Source organism: Lethenteron reissneri, unplaced genomic scaffold, assembly GCF_015708825.2.
Source record: "Lethenteron reissneri isolate LAM-NWPU_2019-01 unplaced genomic scaffold, ASM1570882v1 scaffold_1278, whole genome shotgun sequence".
Taxonomy (NCBI): Eukaryota; Metazoa; Chordata; class Hyperoartia; order Petromyzontiformes; family Petromyzontidae; genus Lethenteron; species Lethenteron reissneri.
This window is the reverse complement of record NW_026890979.1, coordinates 34,560-50,655: the sequence shown is the minus strand read 5'-3', so window position 1 is coordinate 50,655 and position 16,096 is coordinate 34,560. Positions and strand designations below refer to the sequence as shown.

Sequence of the window (16,096 nt, the reverse complement as noted above, 5' to 3'; positions counted from 1 at the left end):
ATGAGACGCTCAATCGACAATATTAAAGAATGCAACTTATTCAAATATAGAATGCAACTTATTCAAATATCTGCCGATACACGATATTCTTCGTGTACACTCCGTCTTCCTCCTCGTCGTGAGGTCCCTCAATAAGCACCTTGATGTTGGATCTTGCCGTGACTCGCGATAGTGTCACGTACAGTTGGCCGTGCGAGAAGCATGGCGTTGGTAGATATAATCCCAGGTTGTGAACAGTTTGCCCTTGCGCCTTGTTGATGGTCATCGCGAATGCTGGGACAATGGGGAACTGCATGCGCCGAAGTCGAAATGGGAAGTCCTTCGTGTCCAATTCTCGGCGGATATGGTTGTTCTCAAGCAGCGAGTCCAAGACCAAGTGTGGGTACTCGGAAAGCTGGGGGAGGTCGTCAAAGTCCGACAGAGCCATCCCACCTGCCGTGAGTAACTCGTGGAGGCTGTTAATGGTCTTGAACTTTACCATTTCTTTATTTTCTTTGATGCTGCTAATCCTGCATAATGTACGGGTATAAGTAGTACTAATCACATACCTGCATTTCCCATATCCCCTCCCTTTGATGCTGCTAATCGTGCATAATGCACGGGCATAAGTAGTACTAATCACATACCTGCATTTCCCATATCCCCTCCCATTGATGCTGCTAATCGTGCATAATGCACGGGCATAAGTAGTACTAATCACATACCTGCATTTCCCATATCCCCTCCCATTGATGCTGCTAATCCTACATAATGCACTTACACAAGTAGTACTAATCACATACCTGCATTTCCCATATCCCCTCCCTTTGATGCTGCTAATCCTGCATAATGCACGGGCATAAGTAGTACTAATCACATACCTGCATTTCCCATATCCCCTCCCTTTGATGCTGTTAATCCTGCATAATGCACGGGCATAAGTAGTACTAATCACATACCTGCATTTCCCATAAATATGCTAAATTCCTCTTGATATGTAAATTATTTTGTCAAGGCGCCCTTTCCCCCCCTTCGAACCCAGCTTATATATATGCTCCAAGCACGTGTGCTGTTTCATTCAGACGCTGTCGCCTCGACAGACCTGGTTTTCACCTGAGGACGGCTGCTTGCGTTGTGGCCAAAACGTCGTGAGAATGATTTTATTATATTTTATTTTTATTATTTTATTATTTCCCTTCTACGTGACTTTACCGAAAGAACCAAGAAGATTTACCATTTCTTCTTTGTTGGTCAGCTGGCGGTACTGGTACTCGTAATCGCGAGCCAATTCGTCGTAGAATTTATCCCAGAGAGCCTTGGTATCTGCTGGCATGGAATACAGCAGAATGGTAGCGAAGAGTAGACGAAGCTGGTACGGCATCTGAAAGAGCGAGGATTCTTCCAGACACGCAACCCATTCGCGATCGCTCTCAAGGTAGCCTGCTCGCATGGCTGCTTCCAGCGGTTTGTTTTGTTTTATTTTATTCGTAACGCACCATCCATATGCGCTCCACCATCCACCATGCCCTTGCATCGCAAAGACACAGCTCCGGTGTGCGTCAGCGTGTGCGCCATCCACAATGACATTGGTCAGCAATTGCACCGTTCCGATCGCACACAGGTTGGCCCCTGCATCCTCCGTCTGTATGTACACACACAGACAGATGCGCTATGGGGCCACCTATTTTTTTCTTATATTAAAATGTATTTTGTTGGTGTTTTTACGTTTACGTATTCCCATTGTGTGTGTTTTACGCATGCATCAGATTTTTGGGTTCCTCACATATGGTATCAGAGGTGTGGGTCACTCCATTTCTCAATCGAACAATAACGGGGATCGTTTCAGTTATGACAGCTTGCAGATAGAAACCTTGCATGATCGTATACTAATAATGACAGAATTTGTACCCCAGTGGAGGGCATCCCCCACCCGGCGCTTCTTACCGGTACTGTGAGACTTAGAAAACCAGACCTCTCCTCCTCCTGAACCGTTCACAATACCCTGTGGTAGTACCATAATCATCTCAATCAAGCGATCACTTTCCAATGCCCATTTTCATCCCGGGAGTTACCCGGGTGGTGTCACACTGTACTCATTGTTTTAGCATGTCGCAAATTCCGATATGGCTTGTGCAACGGCCAGAGAGTAACAGCGGCGGGGGCCGGGCTGCAACCTTTTTAGACAGCTTATTACATTTCAAAGTGCATAGGATTGGCACTCCAAAACATCATAAATGTACAGTAACGCCAACTGCATCCGTGGCAAACATGATACGCGGACACATGCTGCATATTATGCAACACATGCCCTTACCAGCAGCAGCATGCACAACATCTGAATTACACAACCGAAGTAGACAGCAAGCCGTCCATGGAGACGTGATCAACGTCAATACATAATAATGGTAATAAGCCGGATAAACCGAAAAGTACCCATTGTACCCATCAAACAGTCAGCTGGGTTGCCCCATGGGGGTATTGACCCATGGGCGAAACTGTAGGGGGCGCTACGCAACTGGCCGTGGTCCCGGCAGGTGAAGCTGCCAGCTCAGTCCGCTAAGACTCACTGTATAGCGACCCCTGCCTACTCGTAAGGTAAAGTTGTTTGGGGACTCCACTAATCGCAGCACGCAGCACCCATTTTTCCAGAAAAATACGTATATACATAAATATACGTATATAACCGTAACAACCATTCGCACACTTGCATACACACCACACTCACACAGCGCAGGATGTGCGCCCACAGTGCACTGCACCACTGCGGCGCAGACCTTGGCATACCTATGCTATCACACAGCACTTACCTTCTGTGTGATTCTGCTTGTTTGGAAATGGACGACTGACTGACTGACGCGTGCTGCTGCCACAAAGCACGCAGGCCACTTTGAGGCAATTAAATGTAAGGGATAATTAATTAGTCCAATGAGATTGAAGGCAACACCGACAGAATTTCTCGAGCGCTGGTTTGATATGTAGGGCGGGGAACTGTGCAGGGCCACTTTGCACACACTTGTTTCGGCCCAATGAAAGATTAAGCACAGTGGTTTCAAGGGAATGGGCGCAATATTGATGGAGCTGCGTACGAAAGAGTGGTCAGTTTTGTCCACTGGGCCGTCGAACCGAACCCCACCAATAATGAACAGATTTTATTGAAAGTTCTGGAATTGAAAATGTATGTGGCTATCTGATTAGTGGAGGGTTCTTGGTTGCAGCCGCGGACGTTCTTCGTTGGGGAGATATCGCCACCAGAACGCAGTGTTCGGCGGGTGCAACAGCAACACTGTACCTACAGTAGATTTTGCGTTGCGACCATCACTGTGAAAATGGTGTTGCGTGAAAGTAGGTGCAATTGTTGACCGAAGAGACGCTGTTGTGTGGCAGGTTTATTTATTCATATTTGTCGAATGAAAGTGAGCTGTGGCTTTTTGCCGGCTGTTTTATTATTTTTTATCGACGAATCAGAGCTAGCTGTTTGGGCGGGTCCGTGAATAAATTAACGTCCAGATACGCACGCAGACGACCAAACCAGCGTAGTTGTTTAAGAAGATAATAAAAAAAATCACGTTTCGCAGGCAACACAAACTTCCTTCATCAGGTGTAAAAAGGCACAGAAAAAAAAACTGTACGTCGTGATTTATTATTTATTTCTATTATTATTTACATTATTTTTTATTATTTATCTCTTCTGTAGTCTATGGGTCTCTGTGACCCCCCCCTCTCGTGCGGATCGTGAATCGAGGTCAGAATCGACCGTCGGCTTGCAATCTAAGTCGATTCTAACGTAATCGCATGGAGGAATCGATCCACGGATCGATCCGACGACATCACCGTTAACCAAATCGCAATGGAGGTAGAAGCCAACAGCTTCCATCGAGTCGCGAAGTTGCCACCTCCTCTACCTCCTCCTCTACCTCCTCCTCTACCTCCTCTACCCCCTCTACCTCCTCTACCTCCTCAATTGCCTCGCGACATCAACGACCCTCCCACAGCAACAGCGGCAGCGGAATCAGCAACAACGAAGTCAACACCCGCCACTGAGGCCTACACCGCCATGCAGCCTGCGGTCTCTGCCCAGGCCGCGTCGCATTCTGCGGGGGAGATTCAGGCGAGGGGCGGTGGCTGCGAGGAGGAGGAGGAGGATGAAGCGATGCAGTTGCTGACCATCGTAACCGGCGATCTCATCTCCGGCTACGTGGCTCACCTGACGCAGCAGACGGAGCAGCAGCAGCAGCAGCAGCAGCCTGTGCAGCAGCAGGGGCTGCAGCAGCAGCTTCAGCAGTTGCAGGAGCAGCTCCCGGCGGTGCAGCAACATCTCCTGCTGTCACAGCAGCAGCAGTGGATGGAGAAGCTCTGGCAGCAGCAATTCCAGCACATGCAGCAGGTGCAGGAGCAGCTCCGGCAGGTGCAGCGGCAACAGGAGCTTGTGCAGCAGCAGCAGGAGCAGCAGCAGCTCCTGGATGTGCACGAGCAGCAGCAGCTGCAGGAGCTGCAGAAGCAGTATCAGCTCCAGGAGGTGCAGCTGATGCGTCGGTTCAAGCAGCTGCACCAAATGCAGCAGGAGCATTTCCAGCAGTTGCAGCAGTTCAAGGAGTGGCAGGAGCTGCAGCGGCAGGCGCGGCAAATACAGCGGCAGCTCCGGAAGGTGCGCTCGCTGCTCCAGACCTCCCGGCGGCTGGTGCGGATGCGTGTGGAGCTTCTGCAGGAGGCGCTCGACACCCGAGGAGACGCGTTGCTGGCGGAGTTCGAAGCCTCCATCCCAGACTTTGTGAGGCGCGCGGAGGAGCTGGCGAAGCAAGTGGACCCGCGCCGGCTGGTCATGACCCTGGCCTGGCAGGTTCTGACTGCGGGGCCCATGAGCTGGGGCTGCGTGCTGTCCATGGTGGTGTTTTGCGCGCTGCTCGTCAAGAACCTGAGGGCCTCCGGTCGTCTGGGCGACTCGGAGGAGACTTGGCCCTTGACGGACGCGGTGGCCGCTGTGCTGTTGACCACACGCAAGACCTGGCTCATGGAACAGGGAGGCTGGGTGAGGGGTTACACACCGCTACCATCAACACCACTGCGCCGGAACAGCGTGTTGGTAATTGAAAGCCCATGGGCTGCACAAAATCGAGCAGCCTCCTACCGTTGTTATTGAGTTGATCTGACCCATGTCCTCCAATCACTCCAGACCAGGTGCTAGCATCATGACCAACTCGGGCGTTGAAGTCACCCAACAAGATGACTCTATCCCGAGGGGCCACTTTCGCCAGCACCTGTGACATGAGGTCATAGAAGGCATCTGACTCATCGGCCTTGCCTGCATCCCTCCACGGATGTTCGTCTTCGGTGGGGGCATAAGTAACCACGACCACCGCTCCTCGCCTCCGGTTGATGGGAAGGCGAGCCCAAAGTAGACTGGGGCTTACAGATTCCCACACCTCACCGCCACACTCCCTCGCCCCCTTCATTCTTTTATTCAGAAGAGCCACTCCTTGTTGTTTGGCAGTCTCCTGCCCCAAGTAGAGGACTGTCCACCCCTCATGATGTCAGGAGCCAGAGCCGGTCCACCGGACCTCCTAAACACCACAGAGATCCAGTCGGTACCTGTCCAGCTCCCGACAGAGGAGTGGCAGCCTCTCCTCAGCAGTGAGAGTTCGAACATTCCACGCATTCAGTGTCTCACTACACAGTGTCTCACCACCCAGTGTCTCACAAGCATTGTCTCACTACCCAGTGTCTCTATACCAGTGTGTCACTACCCAGTGTCTCTCTACCCAGTGTCTCTGTACCAGTGTCTCACTACCCAGTGTCTCACTACCCAGTGTCTCTCTACCCATTGTCTCACTACCCAGTGTCTCTCTACCCATTGTCTCACTGCCCAGTGTCTCTGTACCAGTGTCTCACTACCCAGTGTCTCACTACCCAGTGTCCCACTAGCAGTGTCTCACTACCCAGTGTCTCACTACCCAGTGTCTCTGTACCAGTGACTCACCACCAGTGTCTCACTACCCGGTGTCTCACTACCCAGTGTCTCACTACCCAGTGTCTCTGTACCAGTGACTCACCACCAGTGTCTCACTACCCGGTGTCTCACTACCCAGTGTCTCACTACCCAGTGTCTCTCTACCCAGTGTCTCACTACCCAGTGTCTCACTACCCAGTGACTCACCACCCAGTGTCTCACCACCAGTGTCTCACCACCAGTGTCTCACTAGCAGTGTCTCACTACCCAGTGTCTCACTAGCAGTGTCTCACTACCCAGTGTCTCACCACCAGTGTCTCACTAGCAGTGGCTCACTAGCAGTGTCTCATTACCCAGTGTTTCACTGCCCAGTGTCTCTCTACCCAGTGTCTCTGTACCAGTGACTCACCACCAGTGTCTCACTACCCAGTGTCTCTCTACCCAGTGACTCACCACCAGTATCAGATCAGAGAACAATGCCAAAAGGCGACCAGCACAAGAACAATGCCACGCGTATCAGCAGAGCATTTACAGCTCGGGGCTCTGAGCAGCAGCAGCAGCAGAAGCTGTGTGATGATGATGATGGTGGTGGTGGGGCTCTCTTTCCGTTCTGTTTCTCTGCTGCCACACAGGAGGGCTTCCTGCGAGCGTTCGGGCCGGGGACGCCCACCTAGGAGAGGAGCCGTAGACGCCGAGCTCCGACGGGCAGCGACAGTGAAGACGAGAAGAGAGACAGAGAGAGACAGAGACTTTGGACTTGTACACAACTTTTATTGCCTCCAGCAGCAACAGCACTGGAGGCGATTCCGATATGAAATACACAAAGTCACCAGCAAACAAACGAATGAACGCTGTAAATCCGCACGCTGTGGCGCTAAATGCAGCGCAACACGAAATAAAAGTCACGTGGTGGTGGTGGTTGTGGTGGTGGTGGTCATCTCGCACGCCACGGTGACGAGAGAGCGCCTCAGAAGAGAGAACGGCCATCACCAAGCCATGTCAATTTTTTTACTTTTCTCTTTACAAAAATGAGGCTTCCATTAACGTGTGGTCCGACCTCTGTCAGGCGTTGAACAGTAAAATAGTACACGTCTTTAGAAAGTGCATCGTAATATCTGCATCGTTAATATTTTTAAACTTGAGGGAATGAATTTTTTGGCAGTGGCAATGAGAGATGCAAACATTGAAATGGCTCGGGGTTTGAATCAGATGAAAATTCAGAGGCGTTAAAAGGTGCTAACTACCAACCTAAATGTTCAAACAATTGTCGTGGGATACGTGTTGATTGTGTGCGTTTACACAATTTGACTTGAAGTATTGAAAACTGGTTACACAGAAACAAAACTTACAGCCAAGAAATTGTGGTGACGTGTTGTTTTAAATTGCCTGAATTTCTGTAAAACACTTTTTGAGTGGCAATGTCAGACAGTTGTTGTCTTTGATCGTTCATAATGAATTTTGTGTGTTCAGCGTTACCGACGTAAGTCGTGATTTTTAAACGGAATCTTAACTTTTAATGGAACATAAATCTTAAGTAGTAGAGCTGTGTGAAAATATATAGCTGGAAAATGTTGCGGTACAACACTCACGACAAACATCGTTTAGTTCCTGTCCGGCCTAAGCACAGCTTACGAGTATCCTGCTAGAAGTGTAACAGTTGCTCACAGGTTCATGACGTATTTATGTCGCGTACAAAGTCCTCTTCAAAGATGTCTGGCCAACGTGAAAGAGTCAAAATTACCCCCCCCTCCCCCCGCCTCAAGTGGTGCCCCATCTGCCAGCGGTGGCACGAGCAGGAATTGCAGGGCTGCGCCTCTGCCTTTGACACAATGTCTGCCAATAATGGGGGGATCAATAAAAACACGGTGAATGTTGACTGAGATGAAATTATTGATGTGAAACTATCTGCAATAAATGACATGTTGCGTCTCTTTAAACATTTGTGCCTTTTCTCTCACCGCGCTTAAAGAAGAATTTTCCTGGAGGCTTGTTGCATTTGTTTAATTCCATGTTTTATATGACACCCGTAGTGAATCCAACTGAGTCGGAAGACGTCTTGGGAGCAACGCTGTTTCACCGACTCAACGTAACACAATACGAGCTACACTTGGTGTTGAGTTGTGCGCCTTTTGGCGTCATCTGGTCCAACACCAATGGAGACTAGGCTCTAAGAAAAGTTGTCTCGGGTGTGGACCAATCAACTTCAAGGACAGTGCATATCATTATCATCATCATCAGAGTTGTTTCTTTTTGTTTGCATTTTGGCTGCTTGTGTTGTGGTTATTGCAAACATGACCCCTTGTATAAAGGTGTCAGTTTTGTACCAGTTTAAAGGGTAAAAACCTACTACTATGTTGAGTGCCCATCTATCCCACGCTACGGCACAACTAGACACGGCTCGCTATCCCGGCCCGGACCATGAGCTGCTGGCTCCCGGAGCGCGTGGCTCGAGGCTTCTTCTCCCCGACGTGAATCTTCTTCACCGGCCACACGAAGAACCCACGACCGCCTCACGGGCCCCCCCGTTATATCGGCCTGGGCTGGGCTGGCTCCGGCCCTCGCCCCGCCCACCTCTTTCCCGAAGGATCCCGAGGGCTTCTCTATACCACGTGACCGCCCAGCGGCCCCCGTCCACCGGTGGCCCCCCTGCAATATCATCCGGTGACGTGTCGGCAGGTCAATCAGCGTATCGTGCCCCAACGCAACCCTGGCTGGCTGACGCTCCCTCACCGGGAGCCCGCACCGCACACTGCACGCGGTGCCTCCGCACTGACCAGCGCTCACCGAAGCCCCGCTAGGGCTGGTACTACGCCCAGTGAGCGGGCTGCACGTAATGCCAACACATCATCCGCCGTAGCTTCGTAAGCCCGGCAGCACACGGTGACATTCACAGTCACTACATCACCCCCCTCTCTGTAGCTTCCAGCCGTCCCGGCTGCCAACTCCCCCGCAAGTAAGCAACCGACGTACAATTATACAGAACAACAAGCAGGTGCGCTCCAACAATAACAAGACAGCACGATAAATTACCCAAACCCAACTGTACAATATGTACACCGAGAGAGAGGAAAAATAAACCACTGCAGCGAGAGAAATGAACAACACAACAATCGCGTCGTACAAAATCCCCACAATAAACATCTCCCACCCACAACGTGTAAACAACGCCCGTCAGCTCGATGGCGGAAAGGATCAGCCAAACGCTTGCCACGACTCACGCGAGCGCGACAAGCCACGGCGGTGTGGGAGCGTGCAACGCGCGGGGATCGTGAGAGTCGAGTCTTCGAACGAGTCCGTGACGCCGGCCCTCCAGGCGGGTCGGGCTCATCTGCCCTGGAAGCAGAGGTCGCAAACGGGTTTTGATTCCTTACCCGTACCCGGCCGGGTACGGGTTCCCGTACGCCACCCGTACCCTGCCCGAAATGAGTGACAAACGGTGACTCACCAGTGACTCACGGCCTACCCGTACCCTACCCGAAATGAGTGACAAACGGTGACTCACCAGTGACTCACGGCCTACCCGTACCCGTACCCTACCCGAAATGAGTGACAAACGGTGACTCACCGGTGACTCACGGCCTACCCGTACCCTACGGGAATTGAGTGACAAACGGTTACTCACCAGTGACTCACGGCCTACCCGTACCCTACCCGAAATGAGTGACAAACGGTTACTCACCAGTGACTCACGGCCTACCTGTACCCTACCCGAAATGAGTGACAAACGGTTACTCACCGGTGACTCACGGCCTACCCGTACCCTACCCGAAATGAGTGACAAACGGTTACTCACCAGTGACTCACGGCCTACCCGTACCCGTACCCTACCCGAAATGAGTGACAAACGGTGACTCACCGGTGACTCATGGCCTACCCGTACCCTACGCGAAATGAGTGACAAACGGTTACTCACCAGTGACTCACGGCCTACCCGTACCCGTACCCTACCCGAAATGAGTGACAAACGGTGACTCACGGCCTACCCGTACCCTACCCGAAATGAGTGACAAACGGTTACTCACCAGTGACTCACGGCCTACCCGTACCCTACCCGAAATGAGTGACAAACGGTTACTCACCGGTGACTCACGGCCTACCCGTACCCTACCCGAAATGAGTGATAAACGGTTACTCACCGGTGACTCACGGCCTACCCGTACCCGTACCCTACCCGAAATGAGTGACAAACGGTTACTCACCAGTGACTCACGGCCTACCCGTACCCTACCCGAAATGAGTGATAAACGGTTACTCACCGGTGACTCACGGCCTACCCGTACCCGTACCCTACCCGAAATGAGTGACAAACGGTTACTCACCAGTGACTCACGGCCTACCCGTACCTGGCCGCACCAGGGTCGCAAACGGGTACCCGTACCAGTACCCGGCCGGGTACGGGTAGCCGGCTATCGGGTAGGGTACGGGTATCGGGTACCTGATTGTGACCTCTGGGATGAAGCCATGTTGCAGGCGCGGGTGGGTTGATTCTATGAACTTGAATTGTGAGAAGAGACAAGACGTTGGGAAATGAGTGACAAATGGTGACTCACCAGTGACTCACGGCCTACCAGTACCCGGCCGCACCAGGGTCGCAAACGGCTACCCGTACCCGGCTGGGTACGTGTAGCCGGCTATCGGGTAGGGTACGGGTATCGGGTACCCGGTTGCGACCTCTGCCTGGAAGCTGACTCCCCACGAAGAGCAGTCGACCGGGTCGTCGTGTCCTTCACGTCCAGAGCACGCGAGGCCGACACGAGCGGACGCACGGCCCGGCTCGCCAGGCACAGCCCACACTCGGCCCCTGCGATACGGAGAGGAGACAAACTCACACGGCGAGAGGGGTGTACAAACCAGCTCCGCTTACCAAACCGAATCCACGGTTGCGGCAGCAATGTGGGAGGTGTGCCCACCGGCACCTGCGGACAATGCAACCAGGTCCTGTCCCCCCCGGCGACCAGTCGCACAGGGAAACACGGGCAACTGGTTTCAGGTAATTTTTTACGAAACGTTTGAAAATTCCCGCCAATTCGGTGGGGGTCAGGAAGCCTTGGGGTGACTCCGCGCGTGAAAGTATAAGTAAATGTTGTGAAAGTAACCCTTGTTAATCGTTGCCACGTCGTTTATCCCGATAAAGTTGAGGTAAATGTCCCTCACGACAACCTAACGCGCCTAATTTTAACAAAAAAAAATATGTAAAAATATGTCAGCTTATACTTTACTAGCTCAGTTTGCCCATCCTAGGACGGAAGCTGTAATATTTACGAAAATATATTTTAGGTATAGTATCTATTTACAATGTAAAAAAATATATCTTTTTATATATAAATGTTACATTTGATTTATTTTAAATTTTGTTCACAAATATTATACATTAAATACAAATATTTATTTATTCTCAATAGATGCCATGGGTTGACTGCTGTGCCAGGCTAGGTGCATGAGGTCATGGGACAGACCCAGCAGGTGCCATGGGTTGACTGCTGTGCCAGGCTAGGTGCAGGAAGAGGTCACGGGACAGACCCTGCAGGTGCCATGGGTTGACTGCTGTGCCAGGCTAGGTGCAGGAGGAGGAGGTCACGGGACAGACCCAGCAGGTGCCATAGGTTGACTGCGGTGCCAGGCTAGGTGCAGGAGGTCACGGGACAGACCCAGCAGGTGCCATGGGTTGACTGCTGTGCCAGGCTAGGTGCAGGAGGAGGTCACGGGACAGACCCAGCAGGTGCCATGGGTTGACTGCTGTGCCAGGCTAGGTGCAGGAGGACGTCACGGGACAGACCCAGCAGGTGCCATGGGTTGACTGCTGTGCCAGGCTAGGTGCAGGAGGAGGAGGTCACGGGACAGACCCTGCAGGTGCCATGGGTTGACTGCTGTGCCAGGCTAGGTACAGGAAGAGGTCACGGGACAGACCCTGCAGGTGTCATGGGTTGACTGCTGTGCCAGGCTAGGTGCATGAGGAAGTCACGGGACAGACCCAGCAGGTGACATGGGTTGACTCCTGTGCCAGGCTGATGATGATTATACTCAGTGACACTCACTGCACACAAAGATCCCCCGTGTAGCCTTAACAGACTGTAGGGGCAAGTGCTGTTAGCGAGCACCTATGAAGGCCGGCACGGCACACGAGGGGGTGGGTGGCCAACATCACGCCCGGCCGCCTTTGTCTCCCTAGTGACGCTGTTTACACATCACACCAGGTACTCATTTGAGGCTGAGTCGACCTAGGGGAGGCCCGGGACCGGTTCAGATAATCCTCACTGGCGGTGTTGGCCGTGAGTGGGAATCGAACCCGGTACACAACAACAACAACAACAACCGCCATTCGCCACTAAGTGGCGGTGACGTCACCACGATGCTTGTGCCAGGCCAAGTGCACCTTGAGGCCACGTGAAGTGTCGAAAGCCCGCTGGCAGGAGGTCACGGGGCAGACCCAGGTGCCACTGGTCGACTGACCGAGATGACCGAGATGACCGAGATGACTGGCTGATGCACCACCTGTGCCCCCTACTGTGCCAACTTGCTGTGCTTTAGCCACCCGGCGCTCCGCTCGTTGTTTTGAGCGTCGCTCCTCCGCCCTCCGTTGTTGTTGGAGGGCGACTGCCTCCAACTGCCCAGTAGCGTCCTTCACGAGCCTCCTCCACTGAGGCCGATCTTGACACCGCTGGTACCAGTCATCGGCAAGTCCACTCAGCTCCACGTCCTCCTGTACCACATCACTCCATCTCTTCTCCAGCCCGTGCCGCGCCCGTCTAGCCCCCTCGATCCGGCCGAACAAAAGCTGTTTAGGCATGCGGTGGCTGGGCATGCGGGCTACATGACCCAGCCAACGCAGCCTTGCCTGCCGGAGCTCACTGATGGGACTTTGCCCAGATCTTTCAAGGATTTGTGAGCTCCTCACACAATCCAGCCTGGTTAAACCCAGGATGGATCGTAGGCAGGCCAGCCTAAATGTTTCTAACCAGGCTAGGGGGTCCACGTTTCGCAAGCGTAGAGAAGGGAGGGAATGACCGTGGCCGAGAAGACTTGAAGCTTCACGCACACACACACCATCACACACTCTCACCCACACACCATCACACACACACAAATGCAGGCGGAGAGCGAACGCCACTCAACACAGTCGGGAATCTAACCCAGAGAGGTTTCCGTGTAGGGCGTGAGCTTTACTTCTTACTTTATATTGTACCACAGCGTGTGTGAGACACCGCTGAGCTGCTGTGCAGTAGTAGTAGCACACAGAGACACACACAGACACACAAAGACACACAGAGACCCACAGAGACACACAGAGACACACACAGAGACACAGAAACACACAGACACACAGAGACCCACAGAGACACACACATACACACAGAAACACACAGACACACAGACACACAGAGACACACATAGAGACACACAGACACACAGAGACACACAGAGACACACAGAGACCCACAGAGAGACACAGAGACACACAGAGACACACAGAGACACACAAAGACCCACAGAGACACACAGAGACTCAGAGACACACATAGACACACAGAGAGACACAGAGACACACAGAGACCCACAGAGACACACAGAGACCCAGAGAGACCCACAGAGACACACAGAGACCCACAGAGACACACAGAGACACAGAGACACGCAGAGACACACAGAGCCCCACAGAGACACACAGAGACCCACAGAGACCTAAAGAGACACACAGAGACACACAGAAACACACAGACACACAGAGACACACATAGAGACACACAGACACACAGAGACACACATAGAGACACACTCTACTGTGTGAGTAGTCTATGGGTCTCTACTGTGTGAGTAGTCTGTGGGTCTCTACTGTGTGAGTAGTCTATGGGTCTCTACTGTGTGAGTAGTCTATGGGTCTCTACTGTGTGAGTAGTCTGTGGGTCTCTACTGTGTGAGTAGTCTGTGGGTCTCTACTGTGTGAGTAGTCTGTGGGTCTCTACTGTGTGAGTAGTCTGTGGGTCTCTACTGTGTGAGTAGTCTGTGGGTCTCTACTGTGTGAGTAGTCTATGGGTCTCTACTGTGTGAGTAGTCTGTGGGTCTCTACTGTGTGAGTAGTCTGTGGGTCTCTACTGTGTGAGTAGTATGTGGGTCTCTACTGTGTGAGTAGTCTGTGGGTCTCTACTGTGTGAGTAGTCTGTGGGTCTCTACTGTGTGAGTAGTATGTGGGTCTCTACTGTGTGAGTAGTCTGTGGGTCTCTACTGTGTGAGTAGTCTGTGGGTCTCTACTGTGTGAGTAGTCTGTGGGTCTCTATTGTGTGAGTAGTCCTGTGGGTCTCTACTGTGTGAGTAGTCTGTGGGTCTCTACTGTGTGAGTAGTCTGTGGGTCTCTACTGTGTGAGTAGTCTGTGGGTCTCTACTGTGTGAGTAGTCTGTGGGTCTCTACTGTGTGAGTAGTCTGTGGGTCTCTACTGTGTGAGTAGTCTGTGGGTCTCTACTGTGTGAGTAGTCTGTGGGTCTCTACTGTGTGAGTAGTCTTGGGTCTCTACGTGTGAGTAGTCTGTGGGTCTCTACTGTGTGAGTAGTCTGTGGGTCTCTACTGTGTGAGTAGTCTTGGGTCTCTACTGTGTGAGTAGTCTGTGGGTCTCTACTGTGTGAGTAGTCTGTGGGTCTCTACTGTGTGAGTAGTCTGTGGGTCTCTACTGTGTGAGTAGTCTGTGGGTCTCTACTGTGTGAGTAGTCTGTGGGTCTCTACTGTGTGCGTAGTCTGGGTCTCTACTGTGTGAGTAGTCTGTGGGTCTCTACTGTGTGCGTAGTCTGTGGGTCTCTACTGTGTGAGTAGTCTATGGGTCTCTACTGTGTGAGTAGTCTATGGGTCTCTACTGTGTGAGTAGTCTATGGGTCTCTACTGTGTGAGTAGTCTGTGGGTCTCTACTGTGTGAGTAGTCTATGGGTCTCTACTGTGTGAGTAGTCTATGGGTCTCTACTGTGTGAGTAGTCTATGGGTCTCTACTGTGTGAGTAGTCTATGGGTTCATCTTCTTGGTTCTTTCGGTAAAGTCACGTAGAAGGGAAGTAATAAAATAATAAAAATAAAACATAATAAAACAATTCTCACGACGTTTCGGCCACAACGCAAGCAGCCGTCCTCAGGTGAAAACCAGGTCCGTCGAGGCGACAGAGTCTGAATGAAACAGCACACGAGCTTGGAGCATATATATAAGCTGGGCGCATTGACAAAGGAATTTGCATATCAAAAGGAATTTAGCATATTTATGGGAAATGCAGGAATGTGATTAGTCCTGCATATGCATGTGCATTATGCAGGATTAACAGCATCAAAGGGAGCTGCAGTTACTGCTGCTGCTGCAATTGCTGCTGCTGCAGTTGCTGCTGCTGCTATGCTCCAAGCTCGTGTGCTGTTTCATTCAGACTCTGTCGCCTCGACGGACCTGGTTTTCACCTGAGGACGGCTGCTTGGGTTGTGGCCGAAACGTCGTGAGAATTGTTTTATTATGTTTTATTTTTATTATTTTATTACTTCCCTTCTACGTGACTTTACCGAAAGAACCAAGAAGATGAATCCCTGCAGTCACGAAAGCTTTAAATCGAAATTTAGTCTATGGGTCTCTACTGTGTGAGTAGTCTGTGGGTCTCTACTGTGTGAGTAGTCTGTGGGTCTCTACTGTGTGAGTAGTCTGTGGGTCTCTATTGTGTGAGTAGTCTGTGGGTCTCTACTGTGTGAGTAGTCTGTGGGTCTCTACTGTGTGAGTAGTCTGTGGGTCTCTACTGTGTGAGTAGTCTGTGGGTCTCTACTGTGTGAGTAGTCTGTGGGTCTCTACTGTGTGAGTAGTCTGTGGGTCTCTACTGTGTGAGTAGTCTGTGGGTCTCTACTGTGTGAGTAGTCTGTGGGTCTCTACTGTGTGAGTAGTCTGTGGGTCTCTACTGTGTGAGTAGTCTATGGGTCTCTACTGTGTGAGTAGTCTATGGGTCTCTACTGTGTGAGTAGTCTGTGGGTCTCTACTGTGTGAGTAGTCTGTGGGTCTCTACTGTGTGAGTAGTCTGTGGGTCTCTACTGTGTGAGTAGTCTATGGGTCTCTACTGTGTGAGTAGTCTGTGGGTCTCTACTGTGTGAGTAGTCTGTGGGTCTCTACTGTGTGAGTAGTCTGTGGGTCTCTACTGTGTGAGTAGTCTATGGGTCTCTACTGTGTGAGTA

At 51.6% G+C, this 16,096-nt stretch overlaps 1 protein-coding gene across 1 annotated transcript; it reads left to right on the top strand.

Moving 5' to 3' along the window:
* The first annotated feature begins 3,840 nt into the window (after window positions 1-3,840).
* Window positions 3,841-7,854, top strand: LOC133361889 (bromodomain-containing protein DDB_G0280777-like). The gene is made up of 2 exons (XM_061580870.1): window positions 3,841-5,005; window positions 6,556-7,854. Exons 1-2 carry the CDS (start codon window positions 4,034-4,036, stop codon window positions 6,595-6,597), a joined length of 1,014 nt encoding a protein of 337 aa, XP_061436854.1. The 5' UTR covers window positions 3,841-4,033; the 3' UTR covers window positions 6,598-7,854.
* Window positions 7,855-16,096: the final 8,242 nt, after the last annotated feature.